Genomic DNA, 16,534 nt, shown 5'->3' with positions numbered 1-16,534 from the left:
TACCTCCCTCCACCTCTTCACTGTACGAAGAAGGACACGGAGATCACGGGGGCAGGAACCGGCTCAGGATCGTTTGGTGAGCTGGTCAGACCATGTGCCTCCTGGACCATCTATACTGCCTCAGCTGGACAGTCTATACTGCCTCCATCTGTCTACACTGCCTCCTGGACTGTGTACACTGTCTCAGCTGGACCGTCTACACTGCCTCCATCTGTCTCACTGTCTCAGCTGGACTTTCTACACTGCCTCCATCTGTCTACACTGCCTCCATCTGTCTACACTGCCTCCATCTGTCTCACTGTCTTGGCTGGACCATCTATACTGCCTCCATCTGTCTACACTGCCTCCATCTGTCTCACTGTCTCAGCTGGACTTTCTACACTGCCTCCATCTGTCTACACTGCCTCCATCTGTCTACACTGCCTCCATCTGTCTACACTGCCTCCATCTGTCTCACTGTCTTGGCTGGACCATCTATACTGCCTCCATCTGTCTACACTGCCTCCATCTGTCTCACTGTCTCAGCTGGACTTTCTACACTGCCTCCATCTGTCTACACTGCCTCCTTCTGTCTACACTGCCTCCTGGACCGTGTACACTGTCTCAGCTGGACCGTCTACACTGCCTCCATCTGTCTCACTGTCTCAGCTGGACTTTCTACACTGCCTCCATCTGTCTACACTGCCTCCATCTGTCTACACTGCCTCCTGGACTGTGTACACTGTCTCAGCTGGACCGTCTACAGTGCCTCCATCTGTCTACACTGCCTCCATCTGTCTCACTGTCTTGGCTGGACCATCTACACTGCCTCCATCTGTCTACACTGCCTCCTGGACCGTCTACACTGTCTCAGCTGGACCGTCTACACTGCCTCCATCTGTCTCACTGTCTTGGCTGGACCGTCTACAGTGCCTCCATCTGTCTACACTGCCTCCATCTGTCTACACTGCCTCCATCTGTCTACACTGCCTCCTGGACTGTGTACACTGTCTCAGCTGGACCGTCTACACTGCCTCCATCTGTCTCACTGTCTTGGCTGGACCATCTATACTGCCTCCATCTGTCTACACTGCCTCCATCTGTCTACACTGCCTCCATCTGTGCAGCCCAGCTGGCCCGGAAGTCAAGGGGCCTGGGCTCTGGCCCCGGCACTAAGGGGCCTGATGTCACAGGAAGGCTTTGTGAGTCTTGCTGTGTGCCTTCAAGCAAGCTGCCAGCTCTCTGGTGCCTATCCATGTCTGTGTCTGCAACGTAGGGGTAGCGAGTCCCTCCCCTCGGGTTGGCTGTGAGGTCTGACTGACGCACGGTCTGGAAACCCCTTAGGCGCACGGCCTCCAGGAGCCTTCCCGGAGCCCCCTTTCTGAACTGGCCGCCACTCCACTTGTAGCGACTCTTGATCCCATAACCCTGCGTCATTTTCTTCTCAACATTCATCACTATCCACAGTCGTCTCCTAAGTGTCCCCTGGTGGCTCAGCGGTAAGGAATACGCCTGCCAATGCGGGGGACGCGCATTTGATCCTGGGTTGGGAAGCTCCCCAGGAAAAGGAAATGGCAACACACTCCGATATTCTTGCCTGGGAAGTCCCATGGACGGAGGGGCTTGGTGGCTACAGTCCAGGGGGTCTTAAAGGGTCAGACACTGAGCGTCCAAGAAGAGCCCACAGCCGTCTCACTTACCTGTCTGTGCTCGTGTCTTAGGCTTGCCTCGTGAGCGACTCAGCGACTAAACAACAGCATGCACAGGACTCACATTCCCCAAGGACAAAGATGCTTCCTATTGAAAGCGTGTGGCCATTGCCTGGCACATAGTAGGTGCTCAACAAATATCTGATGAATAAACAATTGAGAATATGGCCCTGTTCAGACTGGGAGCCTCTCAATGGGACAAAGAGTTTCATTCCTCACTGGCTTCCTTGATGTGACCAGCTCAGGGCCAGACACTGAGACATTTCTTATCGAAGTACACAGGAGCTATTCGGTGGGTCGGTGACTGCAAGAGGGTAGACTTCCCTGGCAGAGCCACCTGCCAGCCCTGGCCCAACCCCAGGAAGCCAGACCACACCACGTGCTACTCCTGTGGGATTCGGTGAGCCTCAGGTCTTCGGAGGTTTTCCATTTCCCCAGAAGCAGTGACTGTCCACGGGGCCTCTATGCTTTCACTGATGGCCCGAGTACAGCAAGATTTGTTTCCCTGATAAATACCATTGGATAAGGAAATCAGGGAACACAGTCTGGAGTCAAGGCCATGTGCCTAGAATCCTGGCCGCAGAGCTGACCCAGAGCTCAAGAGTGTGCCTGGCTGGCCCCCAGTGCCGGCAGGGGCTTCTGAGACCATTTGGGAAAGGCCGTGCTTTACAAGCTGAGAAGCCGAAGCTGGGTATGGGGACACACCAGCCAGAGACAGGCACTGGTATTCTTGTCCCCGTTTTACAGATGGAGAGGTGGAGGCACAGACGCAGAGTGGAAACCCAGGAATGCTGACATCTGGTCTAGCACACTTTCTAACGTCCCCCGATGCGTCTGTGTTCTGGGAAAGGCCTCGGGAAGCACACGGAGGGGACATTCTCTCTGCAGTGGGTGTGCAGCGTCACTGAGATGCTGGCTCAACCCCCTCGCCCGCCCCGGAGGCTCCTGGAGTCTCATGCCCCTGGGGGGGCCCACCCCCACTTTGTGCCCTTTGCCCACAAGTGTTTCCAAGAACATGGCTCCTGGCTTCCACCTGGAGATGGGGCCCACACAGCTCAGCATCGCCTCCCTGTGACCTCACCAGGTCACAGGGCCTGGAGTTAGGAGGTCCATGAACGTCCCATTGGCCCGCGTCTCAGTCCCGTCTTACAGAAGGGGAAGCTGAGGCCCAGCGGCCGCTGCAGGCTGCTGCCTCTCGGGAAGTCTCAGAGCCCCTTTGGTTCCTCTTTCATCCTAACCAGTGTATCAGAGCCTCTTCAAAGGGCCGAGTCCCGGTGCATGGGTGGTCCGCTGGTAAAATTCTCACCCGCCAAAGTGTGAGTCCACGGGGCTCCAGGGATGAGGCTGGGCCCCGCCTCCCGAAGGCCCGGGTGTCAGTGCTGGTAGGAGAAGGGGTTCCTGAGGGGCCGCAGGTCACACCGGGGCATGGCCGGCCCCCTGCCGTCAAGGGCAAGCCGAGGCGAGAAGAGGGTCTCCTGCCAGTATGGTGGGCATCTGGGCAGGTGGTTCCCGGGCCAGCCCCTCCACTTGCCTGGGTACGCACACGCACACAGACACACGTGCACACACACGGCGACACCAGGGCCCGAGCCCCGCACTCACCCATGACGTTCAGGAAGATGTTGCCCGATGCCAGGACCACCTTCTCCCTCGTGGCGCGGTCGTAGATGCCCACGTGGCACTCGTAGGGGCCGTTGTCAGAGATGCGGACCTCAGGCAGCCTGCGGGGGGCACAGAGGGTCAGCATGGGGACCCATCGTCCGGGCTGGAAGTCACAGCGCCTAGGAAACCAACACCCACAGCCCCACCATCCAGGGTTCTCTCAGCAGCGCCTCGGGGCCCAGCAGCGCACGCCCGTGCGCCGTGCTGGGAGCGGGAGCGACTTCGCGGAACACCGGCGGCACCCGGGCCCTGCGCCCTAGGCTCCGGAGGGTGAAGGGGTGGCCTGCAGGGAGGATTGCATGTGGCGATGTGACCGCAAGACCTCTGGAAGCAGGAACACCGCATTAAGGTGGCCGAGGGGCCGCTGCCTGTGGTCCTGGATGCTGTGATGCCTGTTGGGGCTACAGGGCTTCTGCCAAGTGAGATCTGGACACTCGGAAGGGGCGGAGCTGTGACCTGGAGCTCAGAGGCCATGCAGCCGCGAGGGGGAAACCTGTGTGTCCTCCAGCGACTTCCGGCCTGCTCTGGGCCTCATTGAGCACCCGACGAGGGGCCTGTTCTGGCCACGACAGAAGGGAGGTCTCTGTGCTCGCGTCTTGGGGGTTCTCACGCAGCTGCAGAAAACTCCAAGGAGAAGCTGATGCTCGGGGAACCCCAGGAAGTGCCAAGCACAGGGCCCTCCCATAACGCTGGCCCTGCAGCCCTACCAGAGGCCTGGCGGGGGCGAGGGTGGTGGCTAGGACGGGCGGAGGCTCTGAGGCCCGCACGCCTGTCCCGGCCCTGCTGGCGCCAAGGGGTGGCCTTCGGTTCCGCGCTTCACACGCAGCCCCGCGCCAACTTGATTCACTCTCCGCTCAGCCAGCCTCTCCTACACCTGCTGCTTCCGAGCCTGGCGCCTCGGGCCCACTCCTTCCCCTCCCTCTTCCGCAGTCTCCACCCCATCTTTGTCTTCCAGCTCCTTTGCCTGTGACTCACGGACCACACCCTCACCTCCGTGCCCACACGCGCGCACACGCACACACACACACGCGCACACACACACCCGGGCTCCCAGCCTCTCTCCCCACCCAGGGGCCGCATGAAGGAAGCCAGCACCTCGAACCGTGACTCCTTGCCACCCACCGCCCACCTCCCATTAGCGTAAGCAAACATCTTCATTTCCACAGAAAACAGAGGCTGAAACCTGGTCTGCCGACTTGTCATGAAAAGGCTTCACGAATGGGGAGCTTTTCATCAGGAAAGCGTGGTGGGGACGATGCTGTCTCCCGGCTCGGAAGAAAAGAACACGGTGATAGCAGAAACAGCAGGAACTGTTTTCCCTCTGGGAACTATTTTCTTTGTTTGTAACTCAGCTAGCCTGAGAGAAAAATGAAAAGCCTCTCTGCCGGGCAGGCTTTCGAGTGACAGCCGCCCAGAGTGGCATGTTCAGGTGGAGCTTTCGGGCGCCTGATACAGAGGCGCCTTGAGGCGCAGGTGGCAGGTGGCCAGGTGACACCTCTGCAAAGACACAGGCTCCAGGGACGCATGGGGCTGGCAGCTGCCCAGGCGATAAAACAAAATAGTAGTGACACGGCTGACACACGGGCGGAAACGCACAGGTGACCGCCACACAGGTGAGCAGACGATGTACTGCTGTGATGGGACATGGGTGACGTGCTTAGGCAGCCTCGGCGCTCGTGTTCAGGCGAGAGTCACACACGCAGTGTGTTTAGGTGGCGCGTGGAGGTGACACACACAGCTGGTACAACAGACAGCGCTGGGGGCGTCTGGACTGGTGCTTTAGGAAGGAGAAAGCTTCTTGCCGGGGCTTTTCTACATCCTTGGATGTTCTTCTGCCGAGTTCCCTAGCTCCGTGAGCGGTCCTGCCTTCAACCCGGGATCCAAGGAATACTCCAGGCACCATCGCTGGTATCTCCTGTTTCTCTGCTCCCCCAAACACAGTCCGCGACCAAATCCTGGATGCTCTACCTCTTAGACGTATCCCAAAGCATTCTCTTCCCTGTATCTCCACAGCCAACAACTCTCACCTGGAATACAGGAGGGACTGGTAACCCGCTTCTCTGCCATGCTCATCTCCCTCTAGATCCTTCTCCAGGTAGAACCCAGATCTTTTCAAATGCAAATGGGGTTAATGGCATTCCCCTCCCTAAAGCCCTTCAGAGGCTTCTTTCTGCTCTTCAAATGAAGCCCAGGATTCTTATCTGGGCCAACAAGTCTCAGCACAGCCGCTTCCCGCCACACTCAGCTCCCTCGTCCTCCCGTGACAATGGCGTTGCTTCCATTCCGCCCATGTGCCAAGTTCCCTTTTTAAAAACAGACTTTTGATTTTGGAATTATTTTAGATTTACAGAAGAGTTGCACAGAGAACAGAGTGCCCTAATACCCCTCACGGGTCCCCCTTGGTTAACTCTTACATGATCACAGTACAGTTGTCAGACTAAGAACCGACATTAATGCATCATTATTTATTCAACTCCAGACTCTACCCAAATTGCACCAGTTTTTCCACTAATGTCTCTTTTCCGTTTCAAAATCCCATCCAGGATCCATTATCGGTAACGCTCACGGGTGCATTGAGCCAAGTTTCTTTTCTGAGTTAGCACTTTTGATTGCAACAGTCTGTTTTCCTGTGAATGTTGCGTTTTATTCCTCTGGCTACAACCTTCAAGTTAAACAGTTACTTAGAAAGTGACCACCTGGATTAGGTGGCTATGGAGGATTGATTACGGTGGTGACCTGGATTAACGGCCTCCCTGTATCTTGCAAAATGCCTTTATAGCTCTTCCCACCTAGAAGTGGAGTCTTCTCCACTGTGGCCCACCAGGTTCCTCTGTTCATGGGGATTCTCCAGGCAAGAATGCTGGAGTGGGTTGCCATGCCCTCCTCCAGGGGATCTTCCCCACCCAGGGATAGAACCCAGGTCTCCCACATTGCAAGCAGATTCTTTACTTGCACCTGAGCCACCAGGGAAGCCCTCCCACTTAGAAGTGGAATCTATTTCCCCATTCTTGGCCTTATGACTTGCTTCAACTAATAGTGGTGAAAGTGATGATGGCACGCAAATTCCAAGTTTAAGTTTCAAAAGAACGATCTCTGTCTCTCCCTCTCCACCTACCTGTCTCTCTCCACCCTCTGCCTCTGTCCCGAGAACAAGCCTCTGATGGAGGCTGAGAGTGAGTGGAGGGAGCTCCCCCTTGCTCAGTTGGTCCAGGCAAGGCCACACTTGGGAGTAAACCCGGCCAGCCCCTACCCTCCTGAGCAATAATAGGTGGCTGGTGCTTTAAACCATCCGGATTTGGGGCTGCTTGTTATGTAGATAGCTGACTCTTAGAGCAGGTCTCTGCACCTCTCTCCTTAGTCCTTGTCTACATTGTAACTTAGTGACTTACATTAGTGACTCACAGACATCCCGTCCCCCACCACACGCAATGAGAATCCATGAAGCCCAAGTCTGCATCCAGCTGGCTTGCCAGCGTGTCCCAGGGCCTTGCAGAGTGCTTGTCATCGTGGTAGGTACTCAGACAAGAGCTACAACACGAGTGGACGGCGAGACCACCCAGAAAGCCATGGTGTGAGTCTCTCTCTGCTACAGACCATGCCGTGGCCCCATCCCCTCCCCCAGGCGGAGGCAGATGCTCGCTCCTGTCTGCAGATTCAGCAGCTTCCACCCATAGTCTGATCTGGACCAATCCGCCTCTTCTCAGCGCCTCATCTGAGCCTCTGCCTTCAGTGTTATCCTCCTGAAGTGGATTAAGTGGCTGGGAGACCCCCCTTTTCTCCAGATTTGAGTGGCATTGATCTGCATGCTGACTAGAAGGCCTTCCGCAGATAGCAGGGCCCTGAGGGGGCTGGGGGTGAGGAGACCTACTCTCATCAGCCATGGGTTGCAATCAATAAACCATTAATAACGGCAAAGGTTTCCAGCGAGTTCAGTGTAATACACTTTAGCAGCCAGAGTTTACTAACACGGACAGTGGCTCCGAAGGCCGAGTAACCGTGTTTGAAAAGCTGGGCACAGAGACAGCCGGGCCCACTGGCTGTCCCCACGGCCCCCTGGCTCAGGCGAGGTCGGGCAAAGTCTGGGCACTGGGGCTTCCCCAGGTCCGAGGCCAGGGCCGTAGGCCATCCACGCTGAGCACGGGTATTCACACCTGCTGTGCACTACGCCTGCACTGAGCCTTAGGGCTCGGGGCCTGGCGGGTCACACAGAGATGCCAAGGGCTCTTCCCTGCATCTGTGGTCTTTGTCCAACCTGCTCCCTCGGCCTGGACCACTCTTCCGTTCTTGTTCCCACGACAAGCCTCTAGCCCTCTTTCAAACCCTGGCAGCTGAGCCTCACTTTCCCCATTCATGACCCCTCTCCGTCAGACAGTGAGAAGATTATGTGGGATAATTCAAGGGCTTAACTCAGAGCTGATGTGGCTTGAGAGCCCAACCGACCGGAATCACTAGGTACCTAGTGGCCCTTAGGCTTCACATCCAGACGCTGCCTCTGCCAGGCAGGCTGCCCTGACTGCCCACCCCCGGGGCAGACAGAGTCCCTCTCCGCCTCCCCAGGGCTGTGTCTGTCTGGAGCACCTACCCTATCCATATCATGCCACATTGGTTCCCATTTGTCTTCCTTCCCAGGGAAGCAGATAAGCTCCTTAAAGGTGAGTCTGGCCACGTGGTAGGTTCTCCAGGAATAATCTCTGTATGATGAGGGCGGCAGAAGCTATCAGGGCCAGGAGCTAGGCACCCTTGGTTCTGGTCTGGGCTCTGCACCTGACTAGCTGCATGAGGTCGAATAAAGCTCTTTGGCTTCTTCGAGCTTTGGTTTCTCCAGCTCATAAATGAGTGCTCCAATACCTGCCTTATGACATTGTAGCCTTTAGGACGAGCTGATATTTACAGAGATTTACAATGAGAAGCATTGTGTTACCCTATCTCCTTGGATCCTTGACACTACCCTATGATGATGCAGTGTCTAAAACCAGCTCTGGTATGTACTATATAGCAATAATATTATCCCCATTGTACAGACGAGAAAACTGAGACATCCAGAGAAGAGGGAGGTCATAGAGGGAGTAGGTGGGTGCTATGATTCAAAACCAAGTCTCATGGATGCCGAGGACCAAGAGAGGTCTTTGGAAGCCCCAGTCCTGTCCCCACACTGCTTCTCAGATCTTCCTTCCCCAGAAAATTAATTGAGCTCCTTGGAACTGAATTTGCCTCCACTGCTCTTCAGCGTATTTTCTATTTTGAGCCTCGCCCGCTACCTCTCCAGATAATAAGAGCCATCTGCTCCCTCCCTGCTGGGGGAAATGGGATGGTCTTTTATTTTCCTAAATTCCCTTCTTCCACCTTCTGTGGGCCGCTTAATTGCAGAGCCCTCTGTAGTCACATTCTCCACACCCGCCTGGCTTTACAGCCTCCGATCATCCTTCCTTTCCTGACTTTGTCCCTCCACTGGGAAGAGTTCTAGATTCTCCCAGACTGGAGATCACGGACGTGGGAGCAGAGGGCGGGGCTGGGAGGAAACAGGCTGCAGAATTTAGAGTTACTCTTCCCGTATTGTTGGTGAATCAGATGATCCAGTAAGGGACTTTTGCTGAGACCTGAGACCTAAATTAATGAAATGCATATGCACTTAGAGAAGAGCCTGGCGCTTGTCAGATTTGCCCCTGCGCCATTAATGGATTAAAATTTTGAAATAAACTCTTAAGCGTCTTCTGTGTTTGCAGTGCTGAGTGCCTAGCATGGAATGAGACAGAGCAATAGAGATCTTCCTCGACTTACAATGAGGTCACATCCTGATAAACCCGTTAAAAGTTGAAAATATCAAGCTAAAAACGTCTTTAGTACGCCTAACCTACCGAGGATCATAGCTTAGCGTTGTGTTAAATGTGCTCAGGACACTAGCGTTAGCCTATAGTTGGTCAAAACCATCTAACACAAAGTCGATTTTACAATAGAGTATTGAATATCCCTGGTGGCTCAGATAGTCAAGAATCTGCCTGCAATGCAGGAGAGCAGGGTTCAGTCCCCTGGGTCGGGAAGATGCCCTGGAGGAGGAAATGGCAACCCACTCCAGTGTTCTTGCCTGGAGAATCCCATGGACAGAGGAGTTTGGTGGGCTACAGCCCTTGGGGTCGCAAAGAGTCAGACCCAACTGAAGCGGCTTGGCACACACACCCACGCCTGTATACACACCACCGAAGCCATTGCCACAGATGGTAAACGTATCACCCCCCGAATTTCCTTGTGTCCCTACTCTGCCCCAACCCCAGGCAACCACGGACCCACTCTCTGCCCCTGTTCGCTAGGCTCACGCTTTCCAGGATTCATGTAGATTGAACCGTAGAACATGCACGGTGTTTTGTTTGGTTTCTCTCACTCATCATTACTGAGACTCATTTATGTTGCCTTTGTCACTGGCCTGTTCCTTTTCAAGGCCGAGCGGCCTCCCGTGGCGTAGCTATACCCGCTCCGATCTATCCTCTGACCTGCCGATGCATGCTCGAGTGCTCCCTGGCCAGGACGATAACGCTGCTGTGAACCTGTGGGCAAGTCTCTGTGTGGACGTGCGCTTTCATCTCTCCTGGGTCCACACCAGCGAGTGGCGTGGCTGGGCGTGTTTTAATGATAAGACGCAGCCTAACTGCTTTTATACAGAGATGATATGAAGACCTCTGGGCTTTTTATGGCTTTCTGCCTCTGCACGCTCTACCTGGGGTGCCCCTTTTAGAAGCAGCTCCTTCTACATTACCTTATTTCTACTTTTAAAATGCTGCTCTAAGCCGAAACAGCAAGTCCTGTTGGCATCGTGTGAAGGAGGGCGGGGAAGAAGGGTGGGGGCTGCAGGACTTCCCGATGGGGAAAGTGTGGGTGACATTTGCCTCCGACACCGTTTTCTTCTCAGCTTCTTTCAGGGGATGGGCGCTCGCAGGACAGGTGGCCCGCGGTCAGCGCCTTCCCTCCACCCTGCGGATTCTGCTCCACCTGGACCCGCTCCACCTCTGTCTTCATTCTTGCCATCTCGCCCTGCCCGAGTCTGCTGCCTACTGCCAGAGTGCCCTTATCACAGTGAGGATCTGGTTCTCTCGATTTAAAACCATCCCGTGGCTTCCAGCCACTGGAGGATCGAGCCCAAACCCAGTCTGACTTTGCGACCCTCCTGATCAGGCCCTGAACCCAAAGAGGAGGGAGGGAGGCTGGGATGGAGGGAAGAAAGGGGTGTGTGGCTTCACATCTCTTGCCAAAATTCAGCAACGGAATAAGACTTGTCAGAACCGAACTTTGATAATCTACCCTGTTTCAAAGGCATTTTTTCATGCAGGGGTCTTCGTTTATGTAGACTGTACCTCATTCCGGGCTAATGGAAAAGATTCAGGTAGTGATTGGTCCTTTGAGGCTCTGCTTTAATGAAGAGATGAGAGAGCCTTTCATTTGTATAACCATTGTTTGCATAGAAATGGAGCTTCTAAGGAGCCTGGAAATAGTTCGTTCTTGCAAGTAGGTTAAGCACACCCCCCGCAATCCTATTAGCCGGGTGCCTGCCCAGCTGTCCACGATGCTTGCTGGAAAGATCTCAAGTGGAAAGGAATGAAGTTTTACTGTTCCTGTGCCCGCCATGCTTCCCTGATTGGCTTCACATTCCCCGAGGCCCGGACCTTGCTTCTCCCTCCCTCCAACACCTGCTTCCTCCCCAAGTTTAAATGCCATGGCCCGGTGACACTGGAGGCGCTGTTGCAGAATGCCGGCTCTGCAGGGCTCTGAGGCAGAGCTAATAGAAAGGGCCATGAGGCCTGGCAGCCTTGGGTGCTGCAGGGCTGTTTGCTAACGAGACGCTGCTCTCCGGTAAAAGGCAGGGGTGCGGGTCGAGGCACCTGCCCCTCCCTCACACCTATGCAGTTTGCGGAGCCTGGCTGGGAGCCCACGGACAGCCAGGTTCTGTTGGTTCAGTCCAGTGGCCCCGGGGTCACCTGCTCGGCCGGCCCCAGCTTCCCCAGCCCCCACCCAGCCGCCGTCGCCACGTCTAACTTTCCCCCCGTGGGACTTGGATGGCTGCACACCCCACCCGTCTACCCCCACACACACTGCCCCGCAGTCAGAAATGGACTGGCTGCTGGGGGTAGCATTTGTCGCAACTGGCAGGTCTGAGGAAGCAGCTGTGGCCAGGAGAGAAAGGGCCTGTCTGGACCTAGGTCTTATCTTGGGATGGGATCCTCTACGGGAGGCCCTGGGAAGGTCCGGGGGTGCCGGGCTCCAATTCGAATGTGCTGGAGAGTCCCCTGGGGATCTGGTTCAAATGAAGATTCGAGTAGGTTTCTGGGCCAGGTCTTAAGAGTTTCTAAAAAGCTCCAGGCAGGTCTCAGGTCCTCAGCCCTCCTCCCTCCGCCTTGGCTCCATCCCTCTGTTTAAACCGGCCCTCTCCCAGTAGACACACTGGGGAGTCCCCCTTCATTGGCTTCACCAAACCTGGAGCCTGGGAGGCGCTGACGTAAGGTTGAACGGAGTTTGACTGAGGTGGATGGATTTTGCAGCTCTGTGGGTCCTTGAAACCACCAGGGGCTGCCACAAAGCGGCCAGGCGGCCCCCATCGCTCTCGTCTTACACTGACCTGACGCTGAATCTCAGCCCGCCCTCCGGGACCACGTCTGCAGCTGGTCCCCGTGCCCCAGCTTCTGAAACAGATGAAGTGTCCTTAGTCCTTCCTGGCCTCCTGGAGGTAAGTCTACCCTCAAGGTCAGCCGAGAAAGTGGGACGCAGAGCCTAGGTTTGGGTCCAGAACAAAGGGTCTCATCTCATTTGGTGTGAACTTGGCTAAATTCACCTGAAATGGTAAGACCTGAGTCTCCCTTGGTTAATGCACTCTTGGGGAAGCTGCCTGTGACCTGATGAGTCAGAAACATTCCTTCACCTCCTTTGGACCAAATCCTGGGTGTTCTCCTCCGGTAAGCCCTTTCCAGGAGCAGCCTGGGGAGACCGTCCCCGGGACGGGTGTGCAGCCATGGAGAGTGCGCCAGGCAGAGAGGCTGGTGGAGGAGAAAGCTTCCTCTTAATGAACGGATCTGTCCTACGGGCTCAGGTTGTACATGGATGAGCCTGGGGGTTTTCCTCCTTAGTATCAGACCTCCCAGTCCAGCCTGGTTTGTTTTTTTTTAATATTTATTTATTTGGCTGCCCTGGGTCTTAGGTGCAGCACACGGGACCCTCTGTCTTCACAGCAGCACATGGAATCTTTAGTTGTGGCGTGTGGGACCTAGTTCCCTGACCGGGGGTTGAACCTGGGCCCTCTGCATTGGGGAGCATGTGTCTTAGCCACTGGGCCATATGGAAGTTCCCAGCCTTGCTCCTAACCAGCTAGCGAGTTCTGGTTTGTCTCAGAGTTTCCTGGGTTTAGCACTGAAGATCCCGCGTCCCAGGAACCCTTCGGCTTCGGGAGAATCAGGATGTCGGTCACCTTCCACGTGACACACGAGCACCCTGGAGGGAAGAGTGGCTTGACTCGGTCCAGAAGCGGTGAGCAGCAGGTCACGGCTGCAGAAGGAGGCGCCGTGTGCCAGCTGACCCAGACAGGGCCCTGGGAGAGCCCCAGACGGCCCCCTGCAGGGTGGTCTGAGGTGGGTGCTGGGGTTACAGAGCCCCCGCAGGGTGGGGGTGGGGGGGGGCAGAATAGGTTTTCACTGAACTAGCACGTGATCGCCAGAGGCTCTATGAGTCAGGGTCTCAGAGAGCCGGAAAAATCGGGTGCTAGTTTTACAACGCAGAGCTGGAGAGTGTGGGTCCAACCGCGCCCCCGAGCCAAGTCAGAGAAGGACCGTCAGAACCGCTCCAAGGGGCCAGAAGCCCACAGCTGGGGACCCGGCTTCCAGACAGCCGCTCGGGCCGAGGAGCCAGTCGAGGGTTGGCCAGTCTGAAAGTGGCGGGCTCACCTGGGGAACTTGAGCAGCCCCAGGTAGAGGTGAACAGGCTGTCTCGAGCTGGAGGGGCCCTGGGGACCGGGGGTTGGGAGGGAGAGGGACCCTGGGCAGGAGGCCTGGGAGAGTCCCGGGCGCCCCTCCCTCAGCGCTGAGAGCTGTATTCCTGTTTTCCTTGTGTGTTTTCCCCTTCTTTCCAGAAACCGCCTAAACTCTTTTTTTCCCCCAGAGCCTTTAAAAAGTCATGAGCGTGGTTTTCATCCCCCTTTTCAACCTGAAAATGGTTTCCATCATAAAACCTCTCAGTGGGGATGAAACGTCTGTGGCTTCCAATCAGAGGCGGGGCTGGCGGTTCGAGGGGGGATGATAGAGGAGGGGGGCAAGGGGAGAAGCTCCAGAACAGGCTGGCGCCCTTCCCAGCCCCTCCCTGCCTTGGTCTTCCCCCACCCCCCATCCAGGGACCTCAGACCCACCTTGGGCCCTGCTCCCGGCCCAGATTTGTGTATGAGCAATTCCCTCCTGTGAGCATTAAGGCATTAAAATTAGGGTCCAAGTGCTGCAGAGGGACAGCCCCTCCCTACACTGAGGGTGAGGACCTGTGAGACCCCACCCTGCCCATCTGCTGACTTTCCCAGGGAAGCGGCTTGCCTCCCGCTGGCTCACCCCGAGCCACACCCTGCTCGGTTCTAGCATCTCATCGAGAAGGGACCCTGTGCTGTGGACAGGAAGGTGCGGGGGAGGCGGGTGCTTATCCAAACACAGCTCGTCCCCCGCGGGGTCCCCTGCCTGCCTCGCTGCTCCTTGGCCTCTGCATCACCGCCTCAGCGAGCCTTTTGTTCTGAGGCTGGAACAAGGTCACTGTGGAAGCCCCCTCATTCCTGCCCAGAGGGGTGCTCCAGAGAAGGCAGCCGGGATTTCCCAGTAGGCCAGTGGGGAGTGACCTGTTTCCAAGGTGGGAAAAAGACTGTGGGAAACCAAATTTTATCTTCCAAAGATGAATTCTCAAGGAACCTTCTAGATGGAGGGATCCTAGCCTGGGATGCCCGGGAAGTTGGTAACCGGGATGCAGGATGATGACATTTAGAATCACTGGTCCCTGCTCTCCGGCCTTGTTGATGCCCGGTTGGTGGAAGGTGGGGGTCACCGTGCCGTCCATCCTGGCCCTTTCCACCCTGCTCAGCTGCTGCCCTGAGCTTCGGCCTCGAGCCCCAGCCCCAGCTCCCCGTCTCTCCGCTGACCCCATCCTTGCCCCCCTGGCCTGCGGCATGCCCCTCCCCACTCCTCCCGTGCTGACCCCTCCCGCTCTCTCCCCTCCCCTTCCGCTCCTGGCCTCTCTTCTCTAGCCTCTTGCCGCTGCCATGGAAACTGCTCTCTCCTCCACATCCTGATTGATCCATTTAGCCCCTCACGGTCAGCCCGCTCAACGCAGGGTCTGGGCTGGGAGACGGGCAAGGGCGGGAGGGCCCGAGGGTTCAGGATGGTCCTTCCACCTCGTCTCCACCCCACGCTGCCACCCCAGGCCCTGCAAGCACATGGCGTGGGATGTATGCCCCGTGGAGAAGGATGCTGGGCAGTAGGGAACTAGAACCCAGGCAACGGGCCAAAGGGAACTCGGACCATGGAAGCTGGGCAGTGAGGCAACTAGAAGGCAGGCAGAAAGGCCGAGGCCACGGGGCTGTGCTGTCTGCCTCCTTTCCATCCCTGTGGGCACTTTGCTTTTAAACAAGAATCTCTGCTTTGCCTCTGTACCGGCAGTGGGTGACAGCTGACATCAGGACGACGCCAAGCCCATTGCAAACAAGCCTGCCTTCAGCAGGAGGGGGCAGGTGTGGACCGTGGCTGTCCCAGGGACGCAGGCACTTCTGGGCATCAGTGACCACTCTGACCGTGTTCAATGAACACGGCTGCGCCCCTACTGTGGGTGAGGTAGAGTCAGCCCACGGGACCGAGAGCGCCTCAGGAGTGTGTGCCTCACTCATCTTTGCACGGCAGTGGTTCATTGAGCACCTACTGTGTGCAAGACCCCGTGGGAGGCACATGGAAGACCCCTTTCAACCCTCACAGAAGCCCCCTGAAATAAGAAAAATAGTAGTAGCAATAATAATGGAGCTTCCCGAGTGTCAGACGCCCCCAGCCTTAACGTGCTATAGTCGACGGATCTGGGACAAGCAACTTCACATCCGTGCCTGGGTTTCCCCATCAGTAAAGATCGGCCTTCACAACAACCTCATGAGCTGGGTACTAGTATCATCAGCCCAGTTCACAGAAGAGGAAACTGAGGCACAGGGGTGTTGTTTAGACCTTGTTGATGGTCACACAGCCAAAGGATGGCGGAGCTGCGGCTTATACGCTGGCAGTCAGGCTCCAGAGAAGATGTCTGGAATGCACATGCTTGTTACCTTTCCGGGTTCTGGGCTTCTGCAAGTTCGCTCCCCCCGGCAGCAAATCAGCGGCAGGATGGAAACCCACTCCCTCAGGCTGGAGAAGGGTCAGGCTCTAGAGCAATGATTTCTGCTCTGGGCCTCCTGACAGCCGCAGGAAGCAGCATAGGTCCCTGGGTGCACGGCCCGTCTGCACCTTCTGGTGACCAAGATCAGATCGCCTCATCTGTAGGGACAACTTTTTCCTGGAAGCAAACTCCAGCAAGAATCCATCACATGGGTCCCTTTAATATGGGACCGCAGTGGCCCAGAGGCCAATCTCTTCAACCACAGTTTGACAAAAGGATCGGAAAAGAGGCTCAAAGACAGTTCTTGACCCTTAGAGAAGCAGATGGCACACCAAAGCACTGTGATTCGGAGAAACCTCACCTGCTGGGGCTGGAGCCGGCCTGCCCCCCGCCCCCCCAACTGTGGCTGTCAATCAGCCTGGCTTCCTGCAGAGACAGAGTCTGGGGAGGCAGCCTCAAAGTCCGCGATGGACGCGGCGGTCCACGGACCTTCTGTCGTCGGACCTACGATTGCCCAGGGGGATCGAAATGACAAGCTTTGTTGAACAGCCTAGGAATCTGAGGCCCAGAGGGGGCAAGCAATTTGTCTAAGGTCACACAGCTAATGCCTGAACGAGCTGGGGTGGAGACTCAGGTCTGCCTGGCTCTGGGAGCCTGTGAAGAGGGCCCAGCATCTGAGCGTGGCCTAACGCTCCCTGTCTCCTTCAGGACGGCCCTGGCGCTGCTTCAAAGCAGGACCAATTACTCCGTTTGAATAAAACAAACCTCCTGTTTCCCTGCAAACCTGCAGCTGAGCCCTGGGCCCCTCAGGAGGCCTTTCCCAACCAGGTCAG

At 56.4% G+C, this 16,534-nt stretch overlaps 1 protein-coding gene across 1 annotated transcript in view; it reads right to left on the bottom strand.

Moving 5' to 3' along the window:
- The window catches only part of IGSF21 (immunoglobin superfamily member 21), a 271,838-nt gene that overhangs the window by 42,150 nt on the left and 213,154 nt on the right, over nucleotides 1-16,534 (bottom strand). The window contains exon 4 of the mRNA XM_065927481.1: nucleotides 3,291-3,409. Coding sequence (XP_065783553.1) covers nucleotides 3,291-3,409 — 119 coding nt within the window. The remainder of the gene's footprint in view (nucleotides 1-3,290; nucleotides 3,410-16,534) is intronic.

Source organism: Muntiacus reevesi, chromosome 3, assembly GCF_963930625.1.
Source record: "Muntiacus reevesi chromosome 3, mMunRee1.1, whole genome shotgun sequence".
Lineage (NCBI taxonomy): Eukaryota > Metazoa > Chordata > Mammalia > Artiodactyla > Cervidae > Muntiacus > Muntiacus reevesi.
The sequence above is the reverse complement of the archived record's forward strand: the minus strand, read 5'-3'. Positions and strand labels throughout refer to the sequence as shown.